Here is a 15247-nt window from a genome sequence, read left to right on the forward strand (position 1 = left end):
TCGGGGCGAGCAGAGAAAGACGCAGTGCTGTGCCTGACAAGATTACAGTGCACAGTGCAGCTGCGGTTGAGTGAAAGGCTCATTGTAAGTCATTGTTGTGGCTGTTGTACACGCCAGTGGCACATAAGCTCTTGATTAGCTCTTGTTGTGTGTGACACTGCATTTTCACTGCTGGAATTATGGACTCAAGTTCAGTATTTTTTATTAAAGGAGAATGTAGCTTAGGGGGTCCTAAAGGTCTCACACACTTTCTTAAATTGTCTTCATTCATTCGCCAATCAATGTTCTTCAAACACCGCACTACCAGGGCATTTCTGAAAGGATGATAAATGTAGAAATTATTGACCAACACTTGCGAAAACACAAGAGAAAATGAGTTTTTTCCCACCTAGTTTGTTGAATTTACTTTTCTGTCACTCTGGTGTTTATTCGCAGGACAATGTGTTGAACATTATCAGCCAGATCATGGATGAATGTATCCCCAACGACCGGGCCAACCGAGACTTCTGTGTCAAGTTCCCCGAGGAGATTCGTCATGACAACTTAGCCGGGCAGCTGTGGTTTGGAGCTGAAGTACGTATTCCCTCCTGCATTTATTGTGAACAAAACAACCTCGAGTGCACGGAAATACCAAGTTATTTTTACACACTGGTAAACATACCTGTTTCTTTTTGAAGAAAAGTTCTTTTAGATATATATTTAGTTTACTACCATTTAAAAAAACATTGTGTTTGTTTTATGCTGCAGAAAATTCTGTCTAAGGTTGATCAACTGGCTAATCATAACTCTATGTAATACCATTTTTGACCACTAGATGGTAAAATAAGTCTGTTTTTAGTTTTAATGACACTATAAACCTCCCACCATGAAGTTGCTCTGAATGACCAAAGACCATAAAATTCAAGTCATTTTCTACAGCTGCAGATGGCTTGTTACTTGCAGACAGTTTGTTACAGTTGTAAAGTTTCCTCGAATGATCTACTTATTGTCTTAACTTAAAGGGGTCATATTAAACAGCTTTTCAGCAATTTCAAATGGGCCTCGTTGGTCCAAAAACATTGTATTCAAAGTTTATTGCCCCAAATCCAGCTCTTACTTGATTTTAATCCATTTGAATATTGGATCATAGGAGCTACAATCAGAATCTGCTGTGTCTGTGTGAGCTGGACTGGCTCCGCCCACACATGCCCATCTTGTGAAGAGGAGGAAGAACTTCCTCTCGTGGTGCCATGTGCCCGAGCAGAGCTGTCTAATTGTGGGAGGGTCACAGTGAGGGCCTACCTTTATTGGGATTGGCTAAACCCCTGATGACACTATATAGGGTTTGATTTCTGATTGGCTCGTTGGAGCAACACACTTTTTAAAAACTGAAACAAGCCAGGGAGAGAGAGGACAGACTTTCTTCAGTTCTGGGGCATCATTCCAGGTATGGGGACGATTATTACGGTTGGAAAACCATTAGAAGGTGAAGTTTACATAATATGACCCCTTTATTGAAAAGTTGAATCAGCTATATATTAATAATTATAGCTCTGGCTCCGTTTACACAACTTTTTCAAGTGAAAACACAAAACTTTCATGATTTCTGGGGGTCTGTTTATATGTCAACGGTGCTCAGAACCACTGAAAACACAACTTTTTGAAAACAGAAGAGTGTCATGACTCCCAGTCCATATTCTCCTGTCACTTGTTAGTTTAATAGTTGACAGTCACCGTAATAACAATCCAACTTCTTCATCTATCCAAAGGAATGTCCATGTACTTCCATTATTAATGTTTCTAGTTCTCCGCACACGTGTGTAGTTTTATTACAAAAACCAACAACAGCATCCACTATTGACCCAACGTGAAAACTATATTGTTTTCAGCGCTTCTGCCATTTCCGTGTAAATGGACATTGAGTTCAATGTTGTGGATATACATAACTTTTCTAAAACATTGAAACGATGCTGTGTAAAGAGGGCTTCTGTTTTACAGAGACTGAAAAGAATTTTCATATAGTTAATAAAAGATGTGTTGATTGGTGATTTATATATACCATATATAAAGCTGAGCTAAAGAGCACTTCTCAATTAAAACATTTTATTTTACTTGAAAAAAGTTGTTTTTTTCATGCGTTCATGTTCATTTTAGAAATCACCCAGCATTATCTCTTTCAAACCAATTAACCATCCAACATCTGTTGAATCTGCATTTGCTCATGTAAAGTGATGCAGTATTTGTCTGCGTCCAGTGTTTGGCTGCAGGCTCCATCATTATGAACAGAGAAATAGAGAGTATCGCTATGAGACCCCTGGCTAAGGACCTGACTCGCAGCCTGGAGGAGGTACGCAACATCACCAGAGACCAGGCCCTGAGGGACCTCAACCTGTACACAGACCGAATGAAGGACGCATTGCAACATTTTGACAGCCTTTTCGCCGAGTTTGAGCTCAGGTAAACTTGGTCTCAAGCATTACTATCAACCATCCGATCAATTATGTAGAAGTTGGACAGAAACCTACCTGATATATCTGTGTTGAAGTCATTGTGTTTCTCTCATTGCCAGTTATGTGTCAGCCATGGTGCCTGTGAAGTCTCCCAAAGAATACTACGTGCAGCAGGAAGTGATTGTGCTCTTCTGTGAAACTGTGGAGAGGTGAATCCGAAGTGGCAAACACTGAATCTGATCACTACGTTATTTTACGTTAGAATCTAGATTACACAGATATATCGTGGTTACATTTTGACTGATATTTGCTGTCATCTCAGAGCCCTGAAGCAGGGATACCTCACACAGGACATGATAGACGACTATGAACCTGCTCTGATGTTTACAATTCCCCGACTAGCCATTGTGTGGTAGGTGTTGCTTGCGCTTATAGTAGACAATTAGCCTTGCACTGTTTTCTACCCTCTAATGAAACTTTCGACGCGTTTTTAGCGGCCTGGTTGTGTATTCAGAAGGACCGCTCAACCTCGACCGAAAATCAGAGGACATGTCTGAGCTCTTCAGGCCCTTTCGCACTTTATTGAAGAAAATAAGGTATGGGCTTTTAAATTCATAAACAATGATCCTTTTCCCTGTAACACGATGTGGTAACTTTCTCCTGATGCCTTTTTTTCTGCAGAGATCTGCTGCAGACCCTGACGAACGAGGAGTTAATGGCGCTGGAGAGAAACCTGTGTATTTCCCAGGATGGAGAGTTGTCTTCGAGCCAGGGACTGGCCACAAACGGCGCACCAGCAGAAGTCCAAGAGAATCAGTCATCCTGCAGCCTTCCTAATGACACTGCTGAAGAGGAGAGCGAGCAGAAAGAGGAGCACCTGGCTCTGTTTGTCGGTTCCAGTCAGGGGGATGAGATGGCGGAAGTGGAAAAAGGCTGGGAGGAGGTGGAAACTGAGCGGGGGGAGGAAGAGCAGGAGCAGGGCCTGCTGTGCGAGGAGGCAGAGGAAGCCGAACTGGCCTGCTCCATGCAGTACGACGAGGAAGAGCTGGAGCAGCTCAACATGATGGTGTACCGCGTGGGAGACGAGATGTCCACTCTGCTTTCGCCTCCCAGCCAAGGTCAGTCCCCGGCCCATCACCCCAACAGAGCAGAGTCCAGCGGGGCTTCCAGCACCGAGGCCTCGCCACACAGGGTTGTGGGCAGTCGGGGAAGGATGGGCATCTACGTAGAGGAGGAGGACAGAGTCTTCTTCATGGAGGACCTGGATGCAGCAGTAGGTAACATCACCAGCGCCACACGAGAGGCTTGTCGATGTGTCGTCTCTCCCTCCAAAGAGACTCGAGCTGTGCAGCGGAGACCCGGACCGCGGCCGAACCCTGTTAGGAACGGCTGGTACCGTGAGGCCATGTCGGAGCAGCCATGTCCACAGCCACGCAGCCTGAACTCTGCCAAGTGTGCCCCCTGCACCTCCGCTCCAGGCTGTGAACCCTTGCCTTATGCCAATGGGTGGGAGATGGGCTTAGAGGGGACTGCGTCTGAAACGGCTGAGGTCATTGCCCATCGCATGGGAGGGATGAAGCTGTCTGCTACCGTCATCTTCAACCCTCGCTCACCCAGCCTGACGGAGCTGGCCGTGGACAAGCTGCTGCTGCCCAGGCCCGCCCCCTCTGAGATTGAGCCCTGTGGCCCCCTGGTGGCCACTCACTGCCTGCTCAACTCCTGCGTCTGCTGTGGGAGCTGTGAGGATGGCCACGAGGACACCGTCAGCACAGAGGCCCCGGGACTGGGGTTAGGTCTCGCTCTGGGACTGGACAAAAACTGTAAGGCCCCAGCTTCCAGCGCCGTCATCCAGTCTGCTGCCTGCCAGCTGCCCCCGCGTGGCCACGAGCCCCAAAGTAAGTGTGACGTGGCCCAGGTGATCCCCGCTTCATTACGCTGCGCTACAGAGCCCCTGGAGGAGGAATCGGCCTCCCCGCTGTGTGAGAAGTGCCTGGTGGTGGCTCCGGGGCTGACCCACCACACTCAGGATTGTAGCTTCAGCGGCGGGGCCGGAGCCTTCCCCTGCAGGACTGACAAGATTCAGCATCCCAGTGGAGGTCGACAGAGGGACAAAGACTTGGAGAAAGACAAGCCAGAGAAACAGGATGTGAGGAGGGACACCAAAGAGGACAGCAGGCGGAGCTCCAGGTCTGCTGTCTATTAGTTTTTATCTGATGAGTCAGCATAATTTCATTTAAGTTTACCTGTATGATTTGTCTTTTGTATACTTTTCCATTGTGTTTGTATCCCTTCATTACCTTTATTCATATTACTTTTTCTTTATTTGGTTGTGTTCAGTTTTCAGAGCTCCCCCCTCAGCTCTGTGTCAGATAGTGACTGTGAGAGTGTCACCACGTGTAGTCTGTCCAGCAGTGCGTACACCCCCAGGTAACTCACCATTTGTCTCGTATACTGTGCATCACAACAAAGAAAAACGTCAAAGTTTAAATTCAAAGGTTATTAAAGCACTATTTTACCAGTGTGGCCTGTCCAAAATGAAATTGGGCTGAATGTGGCCTGTGAACTCACACGTTTTTCAACTCGCCTGGACTAGATGATGCACAAGCCGGGACAGGCTGCGGCGAGCTGGGTAGCATACTAACTTCAGAACCCAAACCTACAGCACAACGTGTGGGTATCAAACAGATGAAATCAAGACTGTTGATCTCTTTTCATATCTCATTTGTAAAAGTATGAATAAATTAATGACACTGTACCTTTAAACTCAGGCTTTATTAATTAAAAGTCCTTTAACAGAGATGAAAAACTGCATCTTTGTTCACCCTGATTTGTACATATGGGGTTATGAATAATTCAAACTTCCTGTTAATTTCAAAGCATCTGAGTTTGTCTGTTGAACTTGGCGACGCCTCTGGCTTTAACATTTGTTGAGGGTTATTTTTTTATGACTTTTAGTGTAAATATTCATCTTGTCAGGCTCAGTTGACTTACCACTGCTGCGTCTCCTGTTTGTTGGCTTTTGGCTTTGGCTACATCAACTCCATTTTGTACAATGTTTGCAGAAACCTGATATATATTGAAAATATAACAAGACATGCACAAATACATCAGAGTATTGTCAAGAGGTTCCTGTGTGTTTATTCAATATCTCATAATAAGATACCTGCCATTATGAAACAAAACATGTCACACTGCTGTTTACATGATTACTCGGATAATCTGACATCAGTAGCTGCTCACTGCTGTTTATGGGTGAATGCAGAGACCACATCTCGCTGTACATTCATTGTAAATATGAGCTGAAACATTCTGCTTCTTCCCTTCAATAAGAGATCAGATCAACAGTAAAGTCTGATAAAAGTGCATCTTTACACATTATTTTGTGAGAGCTGTGTGGGCTGCAGACCCTTGAGCTAACGTGACCTCATGAGTAACATGTAATGGCAGCCAGGGAAGGTTTCAGCTGCCTTCCTCCAGTTATAGATGTACAGTAGATGTACAGTACGTGATTTCCTAATCCCCCTGATGTCATGTTAATTGGTCAAGTTTCAGTTTCCACCCACACTATTTATTTAAATGTTTTTTTAATTTATCCTGACTCATAGGAGCTGCTTCTAATGAGATGTCCCTTTACTCCCTGCAGCCCGGTCAGCAGCTTGACCTCCAGCTCAGGGACTTCAGAAGACCTGGACCACCAGGAGATCCAGCTGGCGCTGCACGATGCCAAGATGGCGGCCAGGAACAAAATCCGGTCCCGTTTCCACAGCAGCAGTGACCTTATCCACCGCCTCTTCGTTTGCATATCGGGTAAAGTCCTCTCCTGGTTTCTGTGGCCGTCTCCTCGTCTCGCCGGGCTGACGGCTTGTTTCTGTGTGACTCAGGTGTTGCCGATCAGCTACAGACCAACTATGCCAGCGACCTTCGCAGCATCCTCAAGACTTTGTTTGAAGTCATGGCAACCAAGTGTGAGCAGGGAGACAACGATCAGCAAAAGAAAGGTGGGGACATGTTTGAAACATGTGTGGAGATACAGCCTCTGATTTAACACAGGGTGATTTCTGAAGTTTGAATTCACCTTCTCACACACAAACCTGAAACAACTTCAAACTCCACTCTGATGGAGTTACTGCTTTATTGACGTTTTTCACTTTTAGTGAGCAAAAATGGACCTCTTCTCGTCTTGGGGTGGACGGTGACTGACAATATTGATGACAAGAATGACAAATTTGACAAACAAGCTTCAGAGAGTTTCTGTTCTCTAATTTTTCTCTGCAGTCTGCGTGAATAGCATCTTAACATTAACCCCCGAATGGGGGCCAGAAGACTCCTTCAGAGGGGGTTCAACGACAGGGGGAATCTCGGGGTCAGGGGCGTGACGTCTCCCACCATGATTATTATTCACTTCTAGAATGAAATCCTGATTTAAAGAAAGAAAAAGGACGTCAGGCTGCATTTCTCTCTCTCAGATGAAAAATATTTCTAGAATTAAAAAAAACACATTAAGCAGATGTATTATAATGATTACGTTTCTGCTGATGGATGCTCGTGGTCCGTCATGTTTCCGTTCAATCAACTTTAACTGTTTCTAAAATAAACCCTGTTACTGTAAAGCCTTTCTCCCCCTCAGCACTACACTCTCTGAGCCGTGACTCTGCAGCACGGCTTTTAACATAAACAACAATCAATCACACACTACACTGGTTCAAATTTCTTCTTTTATGGTGTCCACCAGGCCCTGTTCTGCGCAGTGCGGTGCTGGAGGACTGCGCTCTGTGTCAGGAGTCCATTTCGTCCTCAGAACTGGCAGCCAAGGCCCGAGAGGGCCAGTTCGAAGGTCAGCACGTCCACACACAGCCGTCTTTCGTTCAGCCGTCGGCCTGCTCCTCTTCCTCTTCTGCTGTGTGTTCACTGTTTCTATCTGGCTCTGTTCAGACCCTCCTGACTGGGTTCCTGATGAAGCCTGCAACTCCTGCATCGCCTGCAAGGCTCCGTTCACCGTCATCCGCCGGAAGCATCACTGCAGGAGCTGTGGAAAGGTACACAAACTCACGCTTCATCATTAGAGGTGTGATAGTTATAATCTTTAATCTCTGTTGGAAGGATTTCAGTTCCTCTGATTTAAATCTGAAATCCCATACAGCCCGTCTAATTTAAAGTTCACTTCAAACTTCCGAATGAATTTCACATTCACATTGTTGCTAACAGCTGTTTGAATGGGTGATGTTTTCTTTTGATGAGCTGCGGCACAGTGGAATTTCCCTTCAGGGATTAATAAAGGGCCATCTATCTTCTTTTTTTTTTTATCATGATTTGCTGCAAAAACTAGATAACAAGGCATGCTGGGAAGAAAACACCAATTAGCAATCTGATTTAGGATATTATATTGTCTCGTCTTGTAATATGTTATCATCACCAATAATCCTAAACTCATTCTTACCTGAACAAAACAAATAAAATCCCCTAACTTCCAAATGACCTGGCACAAACCACAAATCAATCATGTAACAAACTGTAAATCCATAAACACATCAGCTTTGGGTCAGACGAGCTGTGGAGTTACAAACCGGACTGTTCACCCGTGAAACACACACACAGTTCAAGTGACGTAGACTTTCTTGATTTTTAAACCAGTTGTTTGTGTGTGACTAGAAGAGGCAGGAGTGAAGGTGTTGCATGTAGAAAACATCCACATTTTTCTTTCTAAATGTCTCTTTTGTAGTTTCTTTGTTTAAATTTTTTTAAAGCTGAAGCTTGAACCAAGCCGTCTCTCTCCCGATGTGTCCGGTAAAACGTTCCACTCCACTCTGTGGTTTCAGATCTTCTGCTCCCGCTGCTCCTCCCACTCCGCCCCGCTGCCTCGCTACGGCCAGGTGAAGCCCGTCAGAGTTTGCACTCACTGCTACATGTTTCACGTCACGCCCTTCTACAGCGACAAGGCGGCCATCTGACCCCTGACCCCTCGCCAGACGCACACGGTCCAGCACAAACAGAGCTTATGCAACACAGAGATCCACGGCGAGGTACGAAGCAGTCGTGATGGTTCCTGCTGGGCGGGGCTCCAGAGTGAGACGAGGCGGCAGAAGGTCCAGACCGGAGTGACGAGTGGGTCTGTTTGAGAGGGAGGCCGGTGTGTTGGCGGCGGCGCCCGGCCAGCACCAGTGATTGATGAGACGGAGGATCAACGGGCAGTAACAGATTACGGAGCAGCTCTGTAGCAGTTCACTGAACCCGAGCGGGTCACCTTCTTCCTCTTGTTTGTCGTTATTGGCTTTTAGTGTAAGTGAAAGGACTTGTCACATACTTTACAACGCTTCTGCGAGCTTCCTACATCTTGTGGCCGAGCTTCCAGGAGGACTTGGATTACTGAAACGTATTGAAGTCATGACCACCATGTAAATAAGGATGACTCTGGTAACTAAACTAACAAGTTATTAAATACGGGACCTGGAAACGATCTCCACCATGCCAGCAGTCCCAGCACAACCCAAAAGCTTTTCTGTGGAGATCCCTTCAAGCCTTTAATGGCTGTGAATGTGACATGATTGATCCTCGGCGACGGGCTGTGCCTGTTGCTTCTGCTCACATTGCGTCACCTGGAGTTTTCTCGCGGGAATCCTTGCCAGCACACTTTGATAAAAGGGATTCCTCTGTCACTGTCGGGTCTGGAAGGCCCCCTAGTGGAGAGTTGACCTCTCACGGCGCAGTGCTCTCTGCAGCGTCACAATGTGTAGAATTAGTTTCCAACCAGAGGCCTTCTCAGGTGCTGGCCTTCAGGACTTCAGGCCACTCACTCGTTCATCCTCTTCCTCACTGATGTTATAGTGCAATATAGTGACTACTGATTGCAGCGGTCCTGCTCACTCGGTGTTTAAACCACAGGAACGGTTTCCTGAGGAGCAGACTTGTGCTGAAAAGTGTTTACACTGAATTATTTCCCACACGATTCGCTCTCGACCTCCGTTCTCCTCATGAATCTGCTTCCAGCATACCAAGTATCTTCCATACACACAGAATATTTGTACATGTGAATGCTCTGAAGTGGCCGATATGGACTTTTGTGATGTTGCATAAAGTCCACTCTGATCTGAATTACCGCAGTTCTCTCAGGCATTGCATATTGAAAACTCTCACTGCTCTCCTCATCCAAACAACATGTAATCTCACTTTGAAAAGGTTTGCTTTTTTCTTTTATAAAGAACAGAAATAATGTATGAAGCTATAATTAATTTTATGTAAAAAACAAGAGAAAGGAATCATGCAGTAATTATTGTTATTATTTCAGAGCTTGGTCTTATTTTATAAACCTCCAGTACATTTCCATGATAGCTGTGTAAAATATCCAATGAACAAATAATGTTCTATAGTTTTAAATGCAATGTATATTGAAATAAATGATTTTTTTCTTGTTTGAAGCACTGCCTCTGCTCTTTCACCAACTGTGTTGGTGGATTTATGGATTTGTTCACACCCTCTCTCTGAGTTACCTGCTTAATATTTATACACGATATTGCCAAAGGTATTCACTCGCCTGCCTTCACACGCACATAAACCTGAGTGATGTCCCATTAAACCACAGGATTTAATATGACGTCAGTCCAGCCGTCGCAGCTATAACATCTGATTGTATTTTTTCATGAATCTGGTCTGACTGGACCCTCAGTGAAAATGTTGATTTGCTATTTTGGTTTATGTGCCAGTTTTTCCTGGCACTGGAGTGGGCACCGTGAGCCCACTCATCTGATGAGCAACATCCTGCACGGCTCACTTTTCATGGACTCGGACAGACGTATTATCCGACTCTCAGGTTTTTCCACAAAGTTTAAAGAGGCACAACTACATCATACTGACTGCGGATGAGGAACTACGTCAGCCGGTTTAATTGGTCCTGTGACATCTTTATTGACGCTGACTGAAAACTTTCTTTTGACTTGAACTAAGATCTGAAGCTCTTTTACCAGGCTTGGAAATCTTGCCGTTGGTTTGACGCCAAAATAGAAGGAAAAAAAATTCATCTGCTACAGAGAATTCAGATTCAGACAAGATAGTTTAGTCAACTCCTGTCCAACAGGATAACAAATTACGAAAGAATATTGAGAGAGACGTCTCACACACACACACACACACACGGAGAACATGCAAACTGAAAGTCTTCTATGGGATGAGTCGTGTGCCAGCAGGAAGTGAATTTGAATTCTTTAAATCTGAATCAGAATGGGCTCATTTGAAATGGAATCTATCACGATAAAATCGAAACTGTATTCCTCTTCATTCAGATTCAAATTTTCAATTCAGCTCACGCTTTGGGACCTGGACGTCAGGCAAAACCCGTCCATCCCCGAGGGGAGGAAGTCATTTTTACGACAGCAGCGTGCTTTACGTTCCTAACCTGTCATACATACCTCCTAAACAAACTCAACTTTTACAAAAGTTACACAAATCATCACAATATTACTGTCCATCATTTACATAAGCAATATGAAGTTAAAGGCTATAATTTATAACAATTGTAACCAAGTTCTGACTTGTAAAGTAAAGGTACTTTTTTTTTTTCCTTTTTTTTAATTGAACGAAATAAAAATTTTCAAAACATATTTGGCACAGTAACATTTTCTGCATGGCTATTGGTAAGCTATTGTAAGCAATAGGTGGCGCTGTAACTGCCACAGAAATACACTGAAACCAGAGAAGAAGACACGGAGCATGAAAGAAATGACCTGGACCATGTAGTCCGCCATTGTTGTGGAGAGGGCCGAGGGGTCATCGGTGGAGAGGTGGGGCGATGACATCGTCGTCAGCTAATGTGTGTCTTGCTGTTCTCCACGCCTAAAGGCCGAAACAACGTTTTCCAATATCCCTACTCTGGAACCAGCTTCAAAAGAAAGTCGTTTTCGGACTCCCAAAACGTAGCGCTGTGTTAGGGTTGCCAACCGTCCCTTGAAAGACAGAATCGTGCCATATTCGCAAACAAAAGTAGGCGTCCCGAATTGAGCGGAAAGGGACGCGCTTTGTCCCGTATTACCGTGAGAATCAAAAATAGTCTGTAAAATGTCAATGGAATTTATGACAAATAGGGCGCTTTATATCAAGATTTACGATAACCTTATTCCGCCCACCTCTCCTGCTCTGTGACCAGTGAGCTTACCGCATATTCACACATGAGTATGACAATACAGAATCCCGCTCATCTCATTGGTTGAGGTACAGTTGCTGGAGAACGAGATACCGGAAGACAACAGACGAGCAGACAAAGCAGAATGGTGACAGACTGTTAAGCCCCGTTTCCACTGCACACAAAGTGCAGGGATGGAACGGAGCAGTATGGCAAAGCGTACCCAGAGCCAAACCTGGGTCATGTTTCCCCCACAGAAAGTACGATTAAAATGTAGGTGGGGTTTAGAGCTCCACAGATAAGTGACGTTGCAACAGTAATCTCAGCTGGGGCGGTTGATCTGGGCATTATGAACCCTCTGTTGTTGTTGTTTACATACTCGGCTTTGCACTAGTTGTTTTTTACAGCTACAGAGCTGCAGCTGCAACTTCCATTTTGGTTCCAAGAGAGCGAACGTCGCCCCAGTGAAGTGACTCCGGTGTCGCGCCGCTTGATGTGACGGTCGCAACTTCCGCGTTGGGGCAGAGGTCGCGGACGCGATGCCAGGACAGACACCGGGCCTCGGGGCTCTGAGCAGCTCCGGCGTCCTGGCAGGTTCCGGAACTCCAGCGTCGGGGAACCGGAGCTCCGCACTGGAGCACCGGCCAGCGACGCCATATGACGAGACGAGCGGACTCGGTAGAGCACCGGTTACGGCCGTAGCGTCTGCTCCCGAGTCTCGGTCTCCGTCCCTGCCTCGCGTCTGCTCTTTCGGGACCAACATGAAAGTTGCACAACAAAAAAACAAAAACAACCAGTGCAAAGCTGAATATGTTTACAACAGAGGATTCATACAGCCGACACACTAAAATATTGAGGGCGTGAAGTAAATCACTGACCAATCAGCAGACGGCTCCTCAAAACCGGACCCTTTCTGTTGTCCCGAGTATCCCGACAGAAGGGTGACGGTCCACCTTTGGAAGGGTTATTTCCGGAAAATCCCAACCTCTTGCGGTGGAAACCTGACCCGTACCGGACCATACCAGTCCATTCCCGCACTTTTGAAATAATGTGCATACTTTAATATTGTGTAAAGCTTTCCTAATGCTGAGCAGAAGTTGGGCTCATGTGATGTTTGGAGTATCTAGCGAAGAACTGTGCTGAGTTAGCGGCTTGATTTACTGTAGGAGGAATCCTTATTAATGGTGAGTTTTTAAAAAATATATTTAAGTTACTTTACTCGTCGTTTACTTCCCCTGAAATGAATTACTACCAATCTATTTGTAGGTAATATTATGAGTTAAAATTGAGTCTGCTGTGTTAAAATATGTGATCTATCTATCATGCAACACATCAATCTGTGCTTGATTGTCGACTCATTTAGTGACTTTTCAAACTTATTATTGAAAGTCCGTTTGTTCGAAAGTCCTTTTGTTCAAGTGGCCATGTGCATTGTCAGCTCAGTGACAATTCAGTTTATATATAGTAACTGCAGTGTGTATGAAGATGGTGTTTTTTCACCAGGGATCATTAAGTAGTTCCACACACCACAACTTTCCACTGCGGTAAAACAGATTTACTGTCGCGCGGTTGCAATCAAAAGAAATATGTTTCCTAACTTAGGTTATTAAAGAAAGATTAGAACATAAGCTATTTACAAATGAAACCAATTTGTCTGTTAATACAAAATAAATAATAACATTTCCTATATTTCCAGGTCGCAACATAAATGGTATGCGTGCATAATTTCTGGAGGAAGAGAGAACGCTGTTGTGATTTTAATTTTGAGAATTCCACAACAGGGTAGTACTGTGTGCAGCATTTTCGTTTGGCACCAAATGTGTAGAGGCAGCAGGCAATTATCTGCATTCGTACTTTCACTTTATATCAAAACCCATGGAGGTAAAATAGAAAAGAAAACTTGTGGAACACCACCGTACTACAAGTTGCCTAGATTTTCATCAGGCTGTGCTCTCTCGCTTCCCTCGAGTCTCACGTTTTCCCGTCACGTCAGTACAAGCAACCCACTGAGTACAGCACGTGAAAACGTAAAAAAAAACAAAGAAGAATTAAAAACAATAAGCATATGCTAAACTGCCAACATTTTAACATTTCAATTCGATGGATCAAACATATGATTGCTTATATAACGTCCAAAGGTTTGAAATGTTAAATTGATGCATGAAAGAAGTCATTTCGATTTTTTTGAAATTTAGATTTTCAGAGCCGTTAGTAATATCTACATTTGTCACAATTAATTTTTCAATAATTCTCCTTTTTGTAATTTTTTCCCCCTGATGACATAGTTAAAATATAAGCTCCTGGGCTTTAGAAAGTTTGTATGTGAGCCAACATCTGCTTTTTAACAGAGGAAGACCTTCGCAGTCGATATGACACCCATAGACATATATGATCTTAGCTGTCTCTTTCTTTGTGATGTTATGGTGACGCCAACACTGAAAATGAAACTAGAAAATTCCAGGGGAAATGTCGCTCTGTGCTGTCTAAAAGGGGTCTTGTACCTGACTATGTAGGAGAGGACCCGTATCAATCTCTACCATCAAAGTGCGAACCTTTTTCTCTGCGCGTGAGAGTGTGACGTGGGCGAGTTGGAGAATACATTGAGTGAACGCAAGAATCCAGCTCATAAACACGGTGCAGTTATCATCAGTATCAGGACGAGAAGAGACAGAGCAGCCTGCACGGATCCCGGGCTGCTTATTTAAATGTCTTCTTATTAATCAAGGAAATCCTGTGTAAAATCACACATCCATAAGCAGTGAGCAACCCGATATAGTCACAATTAAGTGATTTAATGTGAATTCACATCTACGGGCAAATGATGAGGGACGGATAGACGTCTCTCTGTGAAAAAATAAAAAAAATCTCGACTTTGATTTTCGACTTTTTGTGAGGCCACAAAGTTTTTTTTTTTTTTTAGTCTCCGAATTATTATTTTTTTTCTTCAGTGGCCCTAAAACTCTTCCGTAACATGAAAACAGCAAAAACACTAAAAACGACATAGTTAGCAGGCCAGGCCACGTGAAACGCTGATTCAGGCTATTGCAACGTCAGGAGTTGAACACAAGGTGGCAAAGTTGGTCTTCCTCGTGCAGCCAGAGATCAGTCAATGAACTTATATCTCCTCTGACTGGTTTTGATAAGTCATCTGGCTACAAAGTCTACAAACGTTTCAAAACCTCAGGCGACGACAGTAAATTACACAGTTCCTGTGACTTTACGTGAGAACTTTTACGGTAAACCAGGAAAATGAGAAAACTCAGTACAAATGTAGGATATGAAACTGAACACTTCATTTGTTCAAGGTAAAAGGGAAAGTAAAGCTGGGATTGAGATTATGAAGGAGGCAGGGTCAATATCTGGTCCTTCCAGTGGACAACATCTTGATCCATGGACTGGAGTGGAGAGAGCATTGCTGGAAGAATATGAGACATTTCAAGACAACAGGAGCAGTATAAAGGTGTAAACACGCCATGCTGGACACAATGTGGTTCGACTGTGGCTAACCATTACCAGATCTTCATGGATTATCTATTCTGGACCGGTATCCAGGCTTCACTAAACACAGTTTATAACACTCGTCGACCTTCGGATTGTGATGCCCTGTACCGAGGGTCATGGTTTTGTTTCGTTTTTTGGATGCTGATTAAAATTGGGGATATTCTCAAATCATGAGCATATTTGGAGGAAAACTGCAATTATTTTTTTT

The 15247-nt window shown here is 44.3% G+C and overlaps 1 protein-coding gene across 2 annotated transcripts in view; it reads left to right on the plus strand.

Annotated features, from left to right (window-relative positions):
* Positions 1-9839, plus strand: part of zfyve28 (zinc finger, FYVE domain containing 28) — a 29640-nt gene extending 19801 nt beyond the window's left edge. Inside the window, exons 3-14 of one of the 2 annotated variants that reach the window (XM_080479482.1) lie at positions 436-573; positions 2234-2436; positions 2549-2638; positions 2752-2841; positions 2924-3025; positions 3111-4616; positions 4767-4856; positions 6073-6236; positions 6311-6427; positions 7162-7263; positions 7362-7465; positions 8246-9839. In XM_080479482.1, the coding sequence (XP_080335608.1) occupies positions 436-573; positions 2234-2436; positions 2549-2638; positions 2752-2841; positions 2924-3025; positions 3111-4616; positions 4767-4856; positions 6073-6236; positions 6311-6427; positions 7162-7263; positions 7362-7465; positions 8246-8377 (2838 nt within the window). In that variant the 3' untranslated portion in view covers positions 8378-9839. The remainder of the gene's footprint in view (positions 1-435; positions 574-2233; positions 2437-2548; positions 2639-2751; positions 2842-2923; positions 3026-3110; positions 4617-4766; positions 4857-6072; positions 6237-6310; positions 6428-7161; positions 7264-7361; positions 7466-8245) is intronic. The other variant, XM_080479483.1, reaches the window with a different exon arrangement.
* Positions 9840-15247: the final 5408 nt, after the last annotated feature.

Source organism: Lipophrys pholis, assembly GCF_963383615.2.
Source record: "Lipophrys pholis genome assembly, chromosome: 14".
Taxonomy (NCBI): Eukaryota; Metazoa; Chordata; class Actinopteri; order Blenniiformes; family Blenniidae; genus Lipophrys; species Lipophrys pholis.